This window comes from Eucalyptus grandis, chromosome 9 (assembly GCF_016545825.1).
Source record: "Eucalyptus grandis isolate ANBG69807.140 chromosome 9, ASM1654582v1, whole genome shotgun sequence".
In the NCBI taxonomy this organism is placed as follows: Eukaryota; Viridiplantae; Streptophyta; class Magnoliopsida; order Myrtales; family Myrtaceae; genus Eucalyptus; species Eucalyptus grandis.
The window spans coordinates 27325067-27341734 of NC_052620.1; the positions used below are offsets into that span (position 1 = coordinate 27325067).

The following is a 16668-nucleotide window of genomic DNA, read 5'->3' on the forward strand; positions in this document are numbered from 1 at the left end:
CGCTTTACCACGCCATCATCATCATCATTATCGCCATCATCTCTATTCGGAGAAATTATTGCCTGTCGACCTGATGATTCTGCCCCCTAGCCCAGGCCTAATCCTGACCGTCCGCCGGACAGGGTGGGGACCACGAGTTTTTTTTCTTTTTTTCACTAAATAACCCGATCCTCATCAGATGCCGCGATTGGATTTCGATGGAGCTGACTAGCCCTGAATAGAAAAGATCGACCCCGTTTGAGAATTAGCTCGCGATTAGATGTGATTAATCAATTCGAGACTTCGAACGGCGTTTACGGGATTCTGATTATTAATATTTTTTTTCCCCTTTGAAATTTTTTTGGGTGGGGTGGGGGGTTTGCTTTTTTGGTGATGTCGATTCACGTGCGCTAATCAATTTCCCACAGTGTTGGCCGCACTTGACGTTTGGATTTCCAGGGCCCAATTGACAGCTCGGGAATTTTACCCCGGGTTATCCGATTTGACGGGGTAATGAATTCCCTTTTTGGAAGTAATTAGTCTGCATGAGTTGTTTGTGGACCCATTGACTACTATTCAAATCCCTAATTAGGAGTCGCCTCTCGAAAATCCCAATTATTTATAACATAATCCATTTGATTGGTTATCTAGATTTAAATTGAGATGAGATACCATGAGATCGGATTAGGGATCTACCAATATCTTTAGGATTGAAAAATTCCTAAACGTATTAGTGCAATTTAGAATAAAAATCTTTAAAAGTTTCACATGCCTAGCATAATTCCCGCGATATCCAAATCTTGAGCTCCCTCACCAGTGTCTCAAATCTACTCTCTCTAGCTCCTTTCGATTCAGTTTCACCAAATCCACTGCCATTCCACCTCCAGGTGTACTGACCTTATTGGGCGCAAGGATTGTTTTAGCTTTATTCCAACTTGCGCTTGGCGATAGACGACAATAGGCTTGCTAAAAATGCGTAGCCGGGACAAAGTACTATTTTGTTTTTAATAAAGCTGAGATGAATGATCCAAAATGTCACGTTTTCATTATTGATGCATCAAAGCATGCTTGATTTCAGCTCTTATTATATAGGTTATTTGAATATATTATCCTAGTAAAAAATGGACTAGATGGTCCTCCGATTGGATTATACAGGGAAGACGTTTGTTATGTAATTATTCCAATAATGTGTGTATATTTTTGTATCGATGGTTGAATGATATCTATGATATATCAATATGCTTCGAGACGTGAATTGTCTAGTATGTAATTAAATTCATCCATGATTACATATAAGATGATGGGCCACGGAAATGCAATAATATGTAGGTAAGAATTAATTTCTTAAGAAAAATCTGCGCTTAAGTAAACCCAAATCAAACACAGAATCGTGCATGGCAAGACATTTTATGCTAGCAATGAGCAATTTAATGAACTAGAGCTCTGCAGTCAGGTGATTATTCTGATAGCGAACCTTTAGTAGGTGGGTATCACATCACAATGACCAACTCCTCCTGTCTCAAAAGCTTGTTAAGAGTTGTATGTTATTCATGGTATCAACCCGACATTGACCCTTGACCATAAGTCATCTTAGGACCTAATCTATCCTAATCCGTCCACTAATCACGCATTTGCTTGCTGGGACGTGCAATGCGCGGAACGTCCAAAGTCCAACCTACGAGGATCGATCCTCGAGAAAGAGCTATCGAGGGGTTGGGCTTTTGCGAGCGGGTCGCTTACTTAAAAAATCAGACTGTAAATTCCCTCTCGCTTCACGGGGAATTCGGGGGCATTACAAACGCAACTCCGAGGTCAAACACTAGCCTTTTAGAGTTCGGCTCATCTTATCGAGGAGGTCACGTCAATCCCCTCGTCCTGTCACAATAAGGTAACAATTATGGAGGCACTCGATCAAAGATGGGGACAGGTTTTACCCTCTTCCCCTCGCCCGACCCACCATAGAACGAAAAAAAAAGAAAGGAAAAGAACAAACGATGTACGAGAGAAGAGGACCACAAATGAATGAGGTGCCGATGGATTGTCCGGGAAGTACTTTGGCGGTGGGGCACTGGCAGGAAGATTCATTGCTTGGCGGGGCCTCCCTCCCACCCTCCCTCTCTCTCTCTCTCTCTCTCTCGTTCGTCTGTTCTTAAAGCGGCTCGACAGGACACAAGACAAAGCAAAAACCAAAAGAGCAGGGGAGGGGACTACTGCTCCACCTGCTTCCACACACTCGGGCTTTAGCCGTTTCCTCTGTTTTCTACCTTTCTCTTGGTCAAGTCAACGTTGCTGTCCCCCCGCATTGCCTTTCCAACCAACGCCCTCCCTCCCTCCTCCATAGGTGCCGGGCTGATCTTTCGTGATCATCTCAAGCCTGTGGGCTTGATCCGGAATCTCGGAAATAATTGATGGCTACGTGCCTAATCCCCGGGCCCAAATACGGTGGCAATGCTAACTGGCCTCAATCATCGTTCGCGGCTCTTTCGAAGGACAACTGTGGATGTACGTGTTGTTGGGACTGGTTCGTACATTCCGTGGAGAGGAAGGCACGGGGTCCTAGTCGGTGGGCAACGTGGGAGGTCAAGGGCCGCTCAACGCGGTTGGCAAGGGAAGGACAGCGCTGTTGGGCTGTCAGAAGATTTTATAATTTAGGCCCGCGATAATTTGAATCTGGGCATGAATAGCTATCGAATGGCCTAAGGTTTTTTTGACCTTAGGATTTTCGTGTGCCATCTATATACAATTTATTTCTCTCGCAATTGAAAGTTACAAGCACAATAAATTCAATAGTTTTTTTCTTGTGATTTCCTATTTTGTCGTTGGTGCACAGAAAAAAACAAAACACACTCACGATTCCCGATCCGGACCCGAACGATAGCATGGGCCTCGGCCTTCATGCGGATTTACTTCTCCAGGCCCGAGGACCGGAGGTCGGTGATCGATCATTATCCCGACGGGGGGGCGCAATTCGGCGCGCCTGGATCGCCACCGGGGATCGAAACGCCCGCGTTCAGTCTCCGTCGCCGAAACGAAAACCCTTACTCACCTTTTCTCGAAATTTCATCTCTTCAGTTCATCTCGATTCTCTCTCTCTCTCTCTCTCTCTCTCTCTCTCTCTACAGACCCTCGAAAAACCTCGATCCCATCTCGATCCTGATCGGCGGCCGAATCGGTAGGACGATCGATCCCCCCGCCGACAGACATGCCGAAGAAGATGGGCGTCAACAGCAAGGCCGAGGAGGCCAGGGCGCGGAAGTCCGCCACGGAGAGCGAGCGCAAGGCCCGGGAGGACCGCGACAAGGAGGAGCAGTACTGGCGCGAGGCCGAGGGCCCGAAGTCGCGCTCCTCCAAGAAGCGCGAGGAGGAGGCCGAGAAGCGGGCCGAGGCGCTCGCCCGCAAGGCCGAGGCGCGCCGGCTGGCCGAGCAGGAGGAGAAGGAGCTGGAGAAGGCGATGCGGAAGCCCGACAAGAAGGCGATCCGCGTGTCGGTCCCCGTGCCGAAGGTGACGGAGGCGGAGCTGCGGCGCAGGAGGGAGGAGGAGCAGGCGGAGCTGGCGAGGAAGGCGGAGGAGGGGAAGCGGAAGCAGACCAGGACCGCGGCGGAGGAGGAGTACGAGAGGATGGTGCTCGTGAGCAACACGAATCGGGACGATTCGATCATCGAAGCGAGTACAGTGGAGGAGGCGTTAGCGCAGATGACGGTCGCCGATAGCTTGCCTGTTGATAGGCATCCCGAGAGGAGGCTCAAGGCTTCTTTCAAGGTGAGGTTTATTTTGGATCGAGCTCGTCGTTCTGTCTGAATGCTGTTGGAATTAAACGTTTCTCATTTGGTTGGCATGGATCGTGTTTCTTACGATCGTCGTAGTTGTGTTTTAGAGGCGGTCCGCGACAACATTTGAGCGTTATCTCACTGAATGGAGTGCGTTTCATGCATCCTAATATATCTGAACAAGCTCTGTGACTCGGGATCGGGAAACTTATTTAATCTGGCTTTGATGGTTTTGTGTTTTCCAAAAATTTTCTTGGAATTTCTTTCGCTGATAGATGTGCACTTTACACCCTTAGTTTATGGAAAGCCTGTGTTGTATAGACTTGTTGCAATTAGGCTTAAGGATGTAATGTTCGGAAGCTGGAGGTAAGGAATTTGATCCTGAGATGTGATGACCATTCACTCGGGTGTCTGCTCAGGTATTGACCATTTGTTGAAGTGCCAAAGCAAGCTTTTTTACAGGATTTAATAAATTTGGATTAAGATTACTGGTTAGTCTGGGCATTATGGGGTGGAAATAAAGCTCACGGCGTTTAAATGTGAAGAAAGTTGTGCAATCCTCTTCACGATGGCGTGGATTGAAGCTTTATCTTCCCTCTCTTCCCTTTGGTTATGCATGTACCACTGAAGATATTTCTTTAGTTTGACTGCTTAGTTCATCATACAATGCTGTGAAGTCCTGAAGTTCCTTTTGGAATGCTTTAGGTTGATATTTGCTGGAACAGGTATCAGAGAGTTTGCACGTTCTGTATCGCTGAATAATTTTCCTAAGTTATCTGAGATGGTTTATGGGTTTCCACTGAAATTGTTATTATTGCTTTATAGGAAAAGTGACTACCTTCCTATAAAGAATAGTGAAACTAGAGTATAATCCTTATTCTCGTATTTAACCCTTTTGACCTAATATTTTTCTCTCAAGACAGTCTATCCTTTGAAATTGAGTATGTTGTTGCAAACTTGTTGCTCGTTGTAATCTAGCCTGTGATTAGCTTTCCTGAATATAAAGTAACTGATTGGTTGTATATTAGTAGTGGTAGTGATTAAATGATATATCTCAATGCTTTTGTGTGCTTGGAGTTCTTTGGGGAATCTCCATTCCCGATCATCATTATGGGCGGAGAATCTTTGGTTAGCTACAATGCATGATTTTTTGTTCTCGTTATAAATTTTGCTGCCTTTCCTTCCTTTTTATGGTTGGGTGATTATTGACGTTATATGCTACTTCTAGGCTTTTGAAGAAGCTGAGCTCCCGAAACTGAAGGAAGAGAAACCAGGTCTAACTCACAATCAGTACAAAGACATGATATGGAAGCTCTGGAAGAAATCTCCTGATAATCCTCTTAATCAGGTTAGTTCATGGTTCTCCTGTAACACACATTATATATGTGTGTGTGTGTGTGTGTGTGTGTATTAATCGAGGTTTGATTAGCTATTTTACATGCTTCTGTATGCTATGGGGAAACGGTTAAAAGTGGTGTTGGCTGGTTGATCTCTGCCGTGAGTTATTACAGCTCCTTAACTTTCAGAATTTCAACGTTGTAGTATTTGAACTTCCATATTACGACGATTTAAGGATAGACATTCTCATAGTCGCCCCTAAGAGTTATACCCATTATTCTTTTTTAACTATAATAATGCAAAAGTAATTTGAAATTTTGAGGTGGAGTTTCACAAGACATTTTAAGGAACAAAATAAGTTTCACACATTCTGATAGGCTTTTATGTTTCTCGAAGAACGATCACTTTATGGTCAACAGGTTGACTATTAAGGTTGGTTGGCATTAGACAGAGTCTTGACGAGATTACACTGAAATCCACTAGATGAATGTTTAATTTTGGTTTTTATATAAAAAGATGGCTCATATGTGACTTTCTGTGTGCAGACTGCTGAGTGATTGCCACTGAATTAGACACAGTCTTGACGAGATTACACTGAAATCCACTAGACGAATGTTTAATTTTGGTTTTTTTTATAAAAAGATGGCTCATATGTGACTTTCTGTGTGCAGACTGCTGAGTGATTGCCGCTTATATTCAGCTTTTGATTGTAATGGGTTCTTATAAACCTATTGCTATCGACCGTTGCTTCCCGATGTATAATGGGGCTTTGAGTGGATGAATCGGGCTCCCCAGGAGTGGGCACAGTTGTATTTGAAACAATGTCTATTCTCTATCCTCCATGAGCTCGTTGTTCGCGGCATCTATTGACGTGATTTAGTATTCTGCATGCTGTGTTTCTTCCTTTTCACCTCCCTGGCCTGTAAACGAGTGCATACTGTATATGCAAGAGATATCGCACTGGTTAAATTGCGAGTTGGGTACCCTCTTATTGTTGGAACAAATGGCAAATGGTATTTATTCTCATAGTCATTGCTGTGTATCGTACGGGATACTTCCCCTTTGTTCCCTGTCGTCCTAAATCTATTTCAGTGCTGCATCATGTTGTCTCTCTTTGCCAAATTCCAAGTTTCAGACACATCACGATAATTTTGTCTTTTTTCATCCGTATTGCTTATCGAGCGATGGTAAAAATGAATGAAATGAACTTGTGTTAGGAGCACCAAAGTTTTATCATGAGCATTTATTCTAATTTTATTGTGTTTTTTGTGAGAAAAGTGTCGGAATAATTTTTGAACAAAAGAACGCGTTTGGTAACGTTTGTTAGGAATAAAAAATGAATAGAAATACGTTTGGTAAATTTTATTTTTTTTTTGTTTCTTTTAATTTTTAATATTTTTATTTTATTTTTCCTTTCTTTTTATTTTTTTCTTCTTTCGGTCGGTTTCCGACCTTCGGCGCTCGGCCAGACGGGGCCTTCAACCTCGCCCGGCCACGGCGAGCTCGGCCTTGCCCGGATCAGGCGAGCCTGAGCTCGCCCGGCCAAGGCGAGGCTCGGCCTCGTCGGCGCGGGCAAGCCGAGCCTCGCCGGGGGCGCGGCGCTCCGGTGAGGTCGCCGGCCCTCGATGGCCATGGCCGAGGCCGGCGACTGGCCAAAAAAAGAAGAAGAAAAGAGAAGAGAGAGAGAAGAAGTGTTTCTTCAAAAAAAAAGTGTTCAGAAACAGAAACGAGAACGTTTCCATGCAGGCCCTAGGCTAAGGTGGCCTTGCTGGGGTTGCCCTCCCCCAAGTGAGGGTTGGCCTCAGATCTTATGAAGCTGTCCCTTGTCGAAGCTTTGCTCTCGTCATGGCTAGGAGAGCTAGCCTACCTAAGAAAGAATGAGGAAAAATTCAGGAAAATAAGAAAAAAAAAATAATTAAATATTATTAAAATTTGTCAACTTCGACAGTGTTAAGCTGCTTGGCATCTAAATTAGCAATGTCAATAAATGACCCGAAGTAAGGTAGATTAAAAAGTTTATGATTAAATTAGCATCATTCAAAGATTTATAATTATATTGGCATTGATACAAAAGGTTTAGTAACTTTTTGTCACCTTAACCAATTTTTGTGTGTCCGGTGGTCTTTGCTTCTCTTTAGCATTCATTGAATGGTGAAGTTGGCCGTGGAAGTTGACCCTCTGATCCGTGGGCTGGGAGGTCAAAATCTATCCAGGTCGACCGATTGTCTCTGTTTTAAATAATTATCTTTTGTTTCTAAGTTCATTGCTTATGAGCCGAGACCGATTCTTCAGTTACCAAGCATTGCCGTCCATGCGATTGTCACGTGCTGCTGTTTTCATCATCATACATGAGCTGAACAAGCAGGTTTGGTGGAAAGAAAGGCTTCTCTGTCGTTTCTCATGGTGGTTTTGGACCGAACCTAGCAGAACAGGATGATGATGATGCCCGATCAACGTAACCATTTTCTATTCTTGAGCAATCGCAGATTGGCTTCTACTTCTTCATTAGTCAAAATCACGTTCCGCGAAAAGATGAACGCACGAACAATGTCGACCATCTTCCCACTCGGGAAAGTAATGAGATGGAAGGCAGGATTTCACGTATTCCTGGGAGTATCGTTTGCATCCGTTCCAGGAGAGCATGACCGGGAGAGCGTGATTCTGGAATGTCATGAAATATCATGTCAAATGTCTAATCCCCCACTGCAGGTAAACTGACACCGAAAGTCAAATCCTGGCGGGGGCAAAGCATGGCTGAGCCAGCACTTGATGTAATCAGGAAATAATGTAAATCTATAGCTCTTAATCCTTGAAAGAAAGGGCCTTTCTACATTCTTCACCATTTTCTTTCCTAAGCATTTGCAAGAGCTAGTTGGTTCTTTGCGGCCTCTAAAAATATGCGAGGGGCCATACCACGCAAGTCGTCATGACAGGCACTTAACTTAGCGGAGAAGCGGCGGTGGAATGCCTAGGCTAGATTACTCTACTTGGCGATCAGAAGTCGAGTACCAACCAAAGAATGTTATCACTGCTGAGGAGCGAAACTTCTAGAAGCAACTTCATTGTTGTCGGCATAAATCAAATTTGAGAGCAGCTCTCTCAGGGTTAATGTATCACAAAGACGTAGGTTATCTGAGAAGCTTTCCTAGATTTCTCATTGCTTGCAAAGTCGGGTCCTCAGGTCCTGCGAGCAGTATTTAATTTGCAATCTTCTTTTATTGGAAAAGATTTGAGGTTACTAGAGAAGCCAGAGATCTGATTGAAGATGGACAAGACGAGTTCTTGGAAACTTATTACAAAGGTTAAGCAGGAGACTGCACATACGATGCTTTTGATGACAACAAACGATAACCTAAAAATTCTACGGTAGGCACAATCTTCTTTACTGATGTTGCCGTGCTTCTTGTCTGAAAGAAAGTGCTGTAATAAGAATGTTTTGTAGAGCTCATATAGCTCGCTTTTTATTACATCACGATTTCCCTTATTAAGGTCATTCAAATATGTTCCATAACTCGATTCAACTCGACTCAATCTTCATATAATGTTTGGGTTTTGGGTTTTTTCATTCTAGTTCTAACTTGATTGCAGACTCTGCAGTATATTCGTCCGCCCCCTCGAGGACTGTATGCTCTTTCGAGCTATTCTTTCTTGTTGATCTTTAGATAGACTAGAACTCTTTTCTGAAGACAGCACAGTGAAAATACATTCCCTGGTGAAGCAAAGTACAAAATTCGCATTGAATGCGAGAAACAGACATAACGGGCCGAACGAGGGGATGCAACTATAGTGATGAACACTATTTCTTCATGACAGTGATTGAATATGGGGTAAAAGTCCTGGAGAGCCCATGAAGATTGCGTCGTTAGCTATCAACAAGCACTAGCCAACTGAGAAAAGTTCATTGGAGTGACATATCTCGGCCCGCCGGTGTATAGAGTTACAGCTGCCAACTTCGAAGCAGCTTGTGTTGCGTGGTATAAATCCCAGAACAAGTACTCATTGCGCTTCGAGCAAAGACGTGCTTTTGGGTCGCATATTCCTTCAGCATTTAATGTTCCTGATCCACAGCATGCACTTTTCACGTCCTTAAAGTCTGCAAAATCCAAAGAGAGGAAGGTCAACCTGTGGCATTTCTTTTACACTAATAGAATGACAGGTATAAGTCTCACATGAAGATCGATATTCTAAATGTAATTCGATCTAATAACCAGCCGAGACGATGTTATTATTATTCCTGAAAAATATGCACAAAGGGTGGATAGACTTCATTCCCCTCTACTTCAGTAAATCTTTCTTTTGTTTCATTGCTTTGATTAGCAATTTCTCGCCTAGCAAAATAGGGAAAAGACAGGTAACAATCATTGATGTAGGATTTTCAGAGTAACATACATGGAAGAGGGTTCACGATAACATCCATGGCCATGTCGTATGCATTCCCAAGTGAGTACTTCATGCCTTCATACTCTGAACTGAGTTTCTTCAACACGTCTCCAAGGTTCGAATGGAAAGCTATCGCAAGTTCATTTAGGACCTCCAAACACTCCCCTGTGCCACTGAGAACCCTCTGAGATGGACAACATCCTATCGGAGGCACGCTTATGATGCCAAACTTCCTCGCTCCGAGACCCCATAGAGTCTGCCACATCAAACAGGAGATAAGACTAATGAGTGCTGCTTTGCGATATAGGCAATGTTCGCTACAAGGCTTTCAAGTTTGCGTATGACAAGCTTTTGTTTCAGAGTTGCTGAGCCTAAAAGAGAGGGATATGAGCGTTCCAATGTATACAATATAAGAAGAACCTAGGAAAGGAATGATTAATCAATTTCAGGAGAACCTAGAAGAACCAACATAAATAAACAAGTCCTTGAGCAAGTAGAATTTGAAAAGAGTGCCACCTTGAAGTGATCCCAAAGTGGCAATAAACTCTTGCCTGGGTACTGTACTGTTTGAGTGATGGTAAAGCAAAATATCGTTGCTGCCAATGCTGATGAAGAGGAGAGACTTCACAAGAAACTTCTCGGTCTTGGTAGCACCCATAACGGCTGTGAGAGTATCACGTACTGTTGAGAACTGCATTATCTGTTCTGATAATGTGATCACTTTCCGTGTCTTTTCATCCGAGGTGCCAAATGGATTGACTTTCATCATCGTTACCTGGGGAAAATATCCAACATATATTTGAGGCAGACTGGAGAAACAAGAAGAGAAATAGTGGAAGGAGGATGAAAAACGGGCCTTACCCCTGTCATGTCGAGAATTCCCGAACCTCCTGAGGCGAAGTTTATGCCGTTTAAACTGTGCCTCTTCAGGGCCTTTGTGCTATTAAGAGAGAGGAAGGGCGGCGGACTCCTCTTGTGGCCCAGTAGCTTCGCTGTTAAATGTAAAACCCATCAGAAAATACGACTGAGAATTTGCATGATACAATGCTGACAGGAATTCCCTAAGACGAGCATAAGCTGCTGGTGTTAGAGACCAGTGCAGATTATGTGGTTCATTCAGACCCAGTAACGTAGAAAATGTTAGCCCTTTGTTAGTAGGGATCAGCAAGACAGAGATTTGATTCTCATAATGTACTGAGGAAATCGGCACTGTTGAGGCCATTGGAGAACCTTCCGGTGGCTCTCGAATGCGGGAAGTCAATTCCATTGTGAGGGAAGTCGGCTCTTGCATTACTGCCGGGCAAGAAATTGTTAGTCCCAACATCAGCAGTCGAGTCGCCCAATACAAATACCGCAGGCTTCTCTTCACTGGCCCAGCCACACTCCAGAGTTAGAAACACGGCCAAGAGTAACAGCACAGCCGAACCACCTTTCTTTGCCATGATCAGGTCAACAAATCTCGATTCCAACTTTTTTTTTTTTTTTTTTTTTTTTTTTTTGTATTTCTAACCAAGACTGTACTACAAGGTATAAAGTTAATAAAGAACCATGCAGACCTTGAAGATCTTCAACAATTTATAAGCAAGCTATAAGCAAGAGATTTGGGGAATGGTACAAGAAACTGCCGGTAAGGCGGTTGCTCTCAGCAAGGCGTCAAATCTTCTAAACACAATATGTCTCATTGGGCGGATTCACCCAAATGCATGACTCATGCCAGATCGAATATAAGTTGATGACATAGTCGCCCTTTGTCTCTTACGAATGGGTTTTACCGAGAAGGATAAGAAGCTTAATGACAGGGAAAAAGTACTTGTAATGCATGCAGATGATTATTTAATAGTTATGTCACTGTCAGCCTAATTTTTCTTTGAGTTTGAGAGTTAGCTTTGTCTCAGTGAGACTCGGTCAATACTGCAAATTTTTAAGTCTGACGTTCTGTTGCATAGTCAGTGGATTCGGCCATTGAGTTTCCTAGAGTCCAGCCGCCCCATAAGGAACTCATCATTTCTCCAGAGAATATACGCAGCATTTGTCAAGCAAATATTCTTCATGGAGGAAAATCCAGATAAAGCAGATCAAAGGGCACTATGTAACATTCCTGAGTTCTCAGCATCGCCAAAAATATTTTTGAGGCCTCGGTTAGTTCTGTAATCAGGCTATCGAGTATCAAGAACGGCTTCTTTCAGCCGTGATATTTATTTAAACAATCAACACACATATCAATCTAATGCACACAAATCTTTAGGTCGCTGATGGCCCATGATTAGTCGAGCGAAGAAAAAAGATGATTTCAGCATGGAAACTGAAAGAACTACACACTTGTCTCAACTTATTTGTTAAGCAACGGGAATTAACTATGGGGTGCTTGTGAAAGAAATTCAGTTTTCAAACAAAGAATTGAATCCCGAGTCAGGGTCATTCGATGTAAACATCAAATAGATACATATTCTTCATCCTCGTGCGGCATCCTTGCTCATAGAGGCCTTGTGATTTTGCCTTGAGCCCTGCCACAGAGAAGCGCGTTCTTCGGAATCGGGTACTCGTCCCTTATGGACGTGGACGGCGTGTGGACTCGCAAGTAGAATTGCTGCCCGAGGTATTGCCGTGCCCAATACTCCGTCCTCATGTTCCACATCCCCACGTTATCGAGTGCTATGTAGATTGCTGTCCAGGATTTGGGATAGACCTGGCAACAAGAGATTGAGCCATTCACTTCAAGTTCAAATCGTCATGATTCTTCTGTTATAGCTATATAATGTTGCTTGGGGTTCTGGTAAACAAACCTGTGTGGTGCAGCGTGAAATTGCATCCCGGAGATTGTATTCGTTGCGACGCTCCGGTGTCCATAGTCCACCATCCATTCTGCAAGTTCAACATTTAAACCTCTGAACCCTGAGCTAATGCTTAAACATAAGTACTTGAAATTAAGCATTCAAGGCTCTTACCCAACAACCCAGAAAGCATAGCCATTAAGATGCCAACTCTGGACAATGCTCTCACGATTCTCAAAGACAACTTCGATGAAGGCTCTATAGTCCGCGCCCATCACCGATGTATCAAGATGCATTTTCCTGGCGATTGGACTGTCCGAGATGCTTCCGACCCTGAAGACACCGCTGATGTTGAAGTAGTCAGCCAGCTTGAGAGGCGTGTCAGCGGGGACATAAGACACGCTGTTGACTGCGTATCTCTGCTTGCCATTGATCAGACCAGCTGAGCTCACCAGCTTGATGGTCCTGGTGATGTTTATCAGTCCATAGTGGTAAGAGCCTTGTGGGTTCGGCCGCGGTCCACTCGCCGTCAGATTCGTCCTAGGAAGATAACGTGAATCAACGACGAGTCAAAGCAAAGTAAAGACGGAAAATTGATTTGCCAGAAACACTTTCCTAGATTCATCAATAGTAACAGGCGTCCGTACATATTTGCAGGAGTAACATGCTCATTAGGATAATGCCTTAAAACACTAGCCAGTGCTTGTGCTAGTTACCTAATGGAACGGGCCTGGTTGATAGACCAGTCGATTTCGGAGGTGGGCCCGCCGGGGACGGGCCCCGACACGGGGCGGGCCGAGTTGGCGTAGTGGAGGACGGCAGTGGAGGTGAGGACCTTGGTCGTGAACCGGGTCGAGACAGCGATGTAGTAGTCCTGGGGCGTTTGGTCTGCGGTGACGAGGACGGAGTAAGACTGGCCGACGTGGACGTCCAGGGAGGTGTACGTGGTCTGCACGGTGTGGGTGCCCTCCACCTCCACCAGCTTCATCTTGTGCCCTTGGATCCGGAAGTTTAACGTGTTCTGGAGTCCCACGTTCGATATTCGCAACCTATACGTCTTTCCTGTATTTATACGTGAAAAAATTAATTTCATACACTAGAATACACTATGAGTACATAATAATCATATGTAATTTTGTTAATTTTATCGATTTTTTTTTTTTTGAGAATTTAATGAAATGAAAAAAAAAATTGATATAACTTGGAACTTTGTAGAAGATTGAAGGCCATGATTAGCAATCATGGATGACTTGACTGTACCTTGCTCAACCTTGAAGGAAGCACCGTTGGATCCACGGCCATTGATGAGAATGCCATCAGGGAAAGGAAGTCTATGGCCACCATCCAAAATGGCCTTCAATTTCTGAAACCAAAAAAAAAAAAAAAAAAAAACGAATTACTAAATCTCCAAATTTTCTCACAAAATCAATAAAAAAAGACACTATTTTTAATTAATTACCGTGTGATTAGCCTTGTACCAATCTCCGATGAGGACGGTGTAATCGTCGGCGGGGTTATCAAATGGGACGGGGATCAGCGGCCTGCTGAGAATCCTGATGCCTCCGAAGCCGCCGGCCGCCTTGTGGAAGGCCAGAGACGGGGAGTAAAAGAAGCTGCCGATTTGGTCCTTCACCTGCAAAATGTAGGTGAAGTTCTTCCCTGGTGGGATCGGGCATGTCGTTCCCTGCACTCCGTCTTCGTACGAGTTCCTCCTCTGCTGGACTCCATTCCTATCGATACATACTTTTGCCGCGTTAAATCCGGTTGCAAAAATCGAAAGGAATTGTGCGAAAAAAACCAACGCTTGGCTAGCTTGTCATGCCGACGCTTCATTTACCTCGTATGGTCAAACTCATGTACTGTACTACTAATGTATCTACCTATTCCATGTACTGTTTTATCATCTCGTTAAGTCATATCCATTCTTGACTGGAGTATGAGGACGGTCACATTTGTTCATTTCTTGAATATACGACACCTCAGAAAAATGCACTGTTACATTGCTCGTTTTGTCATTCCTAGTATTGAAGTTTGTCAACTAAAGCGGTCAAGATCTTAGAAAATATGTTCAAAGTGTATTCGGACGGACCGTCACCTCGTGTTTGAATTCATGTTCACTTGAAAGATCATCATCTAGCTGTCGCCCTAAGCCGGAGAAAAAGACATTCATCTTCTTTACCATCTTTAATGAAACCCAAAACTTAAAAGCCGATACAGCGAATTTTTAAACTGCGGACGTTGCCGATGAAGTAAGAACAAAACGCAGACTGAGTTTCGACTCACCATGTTAAGAGAAAAGGCTCGGGCAAGCTGTTGTGCACGTTGATGATGAGATTGTCGTTGGTGACCGAGTATATGTCAGGCCCTGGGAACTGCCCGTTTATCAGAATCCCCTGCAGTACGTCAAGCGATAGCCATTGTTACACCTCGAACGGACGTGTGAAAAAAGAAGCGCAAGAAAACGCCAGTCGGGGACGACGTGCTCTACAGAACCTGTTGGCGTACGCCGAGGGGGTATATGTCGCCGTACGTAACGTTCCAGTCGAAGAACCTGTACGGATCCTCGGCGGTTACGGCACCCATGCCCAGTACGAGGACGACGGCAAGAGCTTGCCATCTGTAATAACCCATCTTCAACTTCATCTCAATAGCGCACCTGGCGATCCGAAACGGGAAAATGGGTCGAAGAGGACGACTCTTCTAGTGCAAGAAACGACGACGACAAGAGAATCGAGATGGAAGAAAGACGAAGGTGGTCACAGAAGGAGAGGCCTTGACGCGGGCTCTTCTGTATTTAGTAGTAGTAACCGAAAGGTAGACGCATTTATAAGCCCGGCATGAACAGCAAGAGACAGGCAAGAGAATAATCTCAAGAATTAAGTGAACATCAGAGCGAAAACAACACTGTCTTTATACTAAGTCGATAACCGAACGCGGTTCCATTCAAGAACCAACCAGCCGCGTAGCCTAAATCTCTCTCTCTCTCTTTCCTTCTAGAGCTGAACTTGCATGCTAGCTGGATGCGAGCGAGCAAGCAAGCAAAGGGAGCCCGTGATTTCTGACGCGACGCACGGAATCCCCATGTGGTTAGCGTCGTCTCAACTTGTGAAAACGGGATCGTCAACGGCCGCGATCGACTCTCCCGGTGGGACCCCCTCATGGGTGTCGACGGCTGTGACGGGGTGTGGAGGTGGGATCGGTGGCGACGGCTCGAACCGGTCAAACATCAAAAACGCGGAGAGCACCCGAAACGACACCCTGTCGCTCTCTCTCGTTCTCATTGCCTTTTTAGCGACGAGGAAGGAATCAATTTCGATGATGATTTTGACAAAACAAAAAAATTGTGCGTATTTTCTGAAACGCCCGCTTCTCCAGAGGACAGCGTTTTTTAATGTCATTTGTTAGGCACAGATTTTGACCAGTTGAAGGCTCACATGCGTTCAGGGCGTGGTTGTCGTTTTCGTGGGAATGAGCTGAATCGGAAATTTCCGGTGTCTTCGCTAATGCGCTTCAGAGCACCGCGTGAAAGGCACTCCGGCTTTTTTCTTTCTGTCCTCGATTGCTTTGCGCCGTGAAAGGCAAGGTCACTTTTCAAAAGGCCAAAGCAAGCACGCAAAAGCAATACACTTGGCCATTGGAAGTACGTCAACTCGTTATTTTGCGATAGCCCGCACGAGGATCCATCTATTCGATTTGTTAGCGACGCTGATAGAATTAACATGTGGTATTAGAGAAGAAACGAGGCTTTGTTTGGTAATCGTTTAAACAGTTTCTCGAAGAATATCGCCGTGGACACAAACTTGCGATTGAGGGAGAAAAGTCCCTTGTCCACTAATAAATCTAACAGAAATTAGTGCCTCAAGATTTGTATTAAATGGGTACAATCTCTGAAGAAATGTGTTTCTCCAAAAATGGGTTTTTTCGCCATAAAATTTATTATAGTTCTTTATGAAAATGCATCTGTGTTGATCTTGGACGGACAATCCAATCGGATGTAAATAGAAAGATATACTTTGGAATTAAAGGTACTAAATGGTAAAAGTGATGAAGTTGAAAAAACGGACAATCAATTTCATAAATTCAAATGCGTACTAGCATTAACTATTCTAAATATGGATACAACTACACATTTCTTGAGATTCTTGACGCGTTTTTTACATGTTGATAATCATTATTCATAAGAAACTACAACTTTTAAGACTGCTAAGATTGTTATGAAATTGCACGTTGATCTCAGAAAAATAACGCTCGCAAACAATTCACCAAACAGAATATAGTAATAAAAGAACAAAATCAGAAAAATACATCAGAAAATTTATTAACGAAGTTCACCAAAATCTGGGCTATGTCTCCGCGTAGAGACACTCTATAAATCCACTAGATTTCGAAAAAAAGTTAAAATACAACAATGATCTTCTCTTAAGATTAAGGC

General features: G+C 43.9%; 3 protein-coding genes across 4 annotated transcripts; 1 reads left to right on the plus strand and 2 right to left on the minus strand.

Annotated features, from left to right (window-relative positions):
• The first annotated feature begins 2921 nt into the window (after positions 1-2921).
• On the plus strand, positions 2922-6148 carry LOC104418997 (coiled-coil domain-containing protein 124). Of its 2 annotated transcripts, none has more exons than XM_010030492.3 (3): positions 2922-3739; positions 4976-5095; positions 5631-6148. In XM_010030492.3, the coding sequence occupies exons 1-3, from the start codon at positions 3182-3184 to the stop codon at positions 5640-5642; spliced, it is 690 nt and encodes a 229-aa protein (XP_010028794.1). In that variant the 5' UTR covers positions 2922-3181; the 3' UTR covers positions 5643-6148. The 2 variants fall into 2 exon arrangements, with proteins under 2 accessions (XP_010028794.1, XP_010028796.1); XM_010030494.3 differs by having other exon boundaries at positions 2925-3739; positions 5757-6148.
• Positions 6149-8954: 2806 nt separating this feature from the next.
• Positions 8955-10907, minus strand: LOC104420585 (GDSL esterase/lipase At5g37690). The gene is made up of 5 exons (XM_039302500.1): positions 10661-10907; positions 10327-10457; positions 9966-10240; positions 9475-9719; positions 8955-9178 (listed from the first exon to the last, which is right to left on the minus strand). Exons 1-5 carry the CDS (start codon positions 10905-10907, stop codon positions 8955-8957), a joined length of 1122 nt encoding a protein of 373 aa, XP_039158434.1.
• A 923-nt stretch (positions 10908-11830) lies between these two features.
• On the minus strand, positions 11831-15321 carry LOC104418998 (L-ascorbate oxidase homolog). Its single transcript, XM_010030495.3, has 8 exons — positions 14730-15321; positions 14520-14629; positions 13696-13966; positions 13497-13599; positions 12953-13298; positions 12411-12776; positions 12249-12327; positions 11831-12151 (listed from the first exon to the last, which is right to left on the minus strand). The coding sequence occupies exons 1-8, from the start codon at positions 14877-14879 to the stop codon at positions 11939-11941; spliced, it is 1638 nt and encodes a 545-aa protein (XP_010028797.2). The 5' UTR covers positions 14880-15321; the 3' UTR covers positions 11831-11938.
• Between the last annotated feature and the right edge of the window lie 1347 nt (positions 15322-16668).

Bases quoted from the DNA above. Each gene is read 5' to 3' on its own strand.
- LOC104418997 (XM_010030492.3), top strand. From the start codon at position 3,182: ATGCCGAAGAAGATGGGCGTCAACAGCAAGGCCGAGGAGGCCAGGGCG. The intron at 3,740-4,975 runs GTGAGGTTTATT...TGCTACTTCTAG, and splicing joins GGCTCAAGGCTTCTTTCAAG to GCTTTTGAAGAAGCTGAGCT.
- LOC104420585 (XM_039302500.1), bottom strand. From the start codon at position 10,907: ATGGCAAAGAAAGGTGGTTCGGCTGTGCTGTTACTCTTGGCCGTGTTT. The intron at 10,458-10,660 runs GTACATTATGAG...TACATTTAACAG, and splicing joins CAACAGTGCCGATTTCCTCA to CGAAGCTACTGGGCCACAAG. The intron at 9,720-9,965 runs ATTCTACTTGCT...GATGTGGCAGAC, and splicing joins CAAGGTGGCACTCTTTTCAA to TCTATGGGGTCTCGGAGCGA.
- LOC104418998 (XM_010030495.3), bottom strand. From the start codon at position 14,879: ATGAAGTTGAAGATGGGTTATTACAGATGGCAAGCTCTTGCCGTCGTC. The intron at 13,600-13,695 runs GTAATTAATTAA...TTTTGGTTTCAG, and splicing joins GGTACAAGGCTAATCACACG to AAATTGAAGGCCATTTTGGA. The intron at 13,299-13,496 runs GTACAGTCAAGT...GTATAAATACAG, and splicing joins TTCCTTCAAGGTTGAGCAAG to GAAAGACGTATAGGTTGCGA.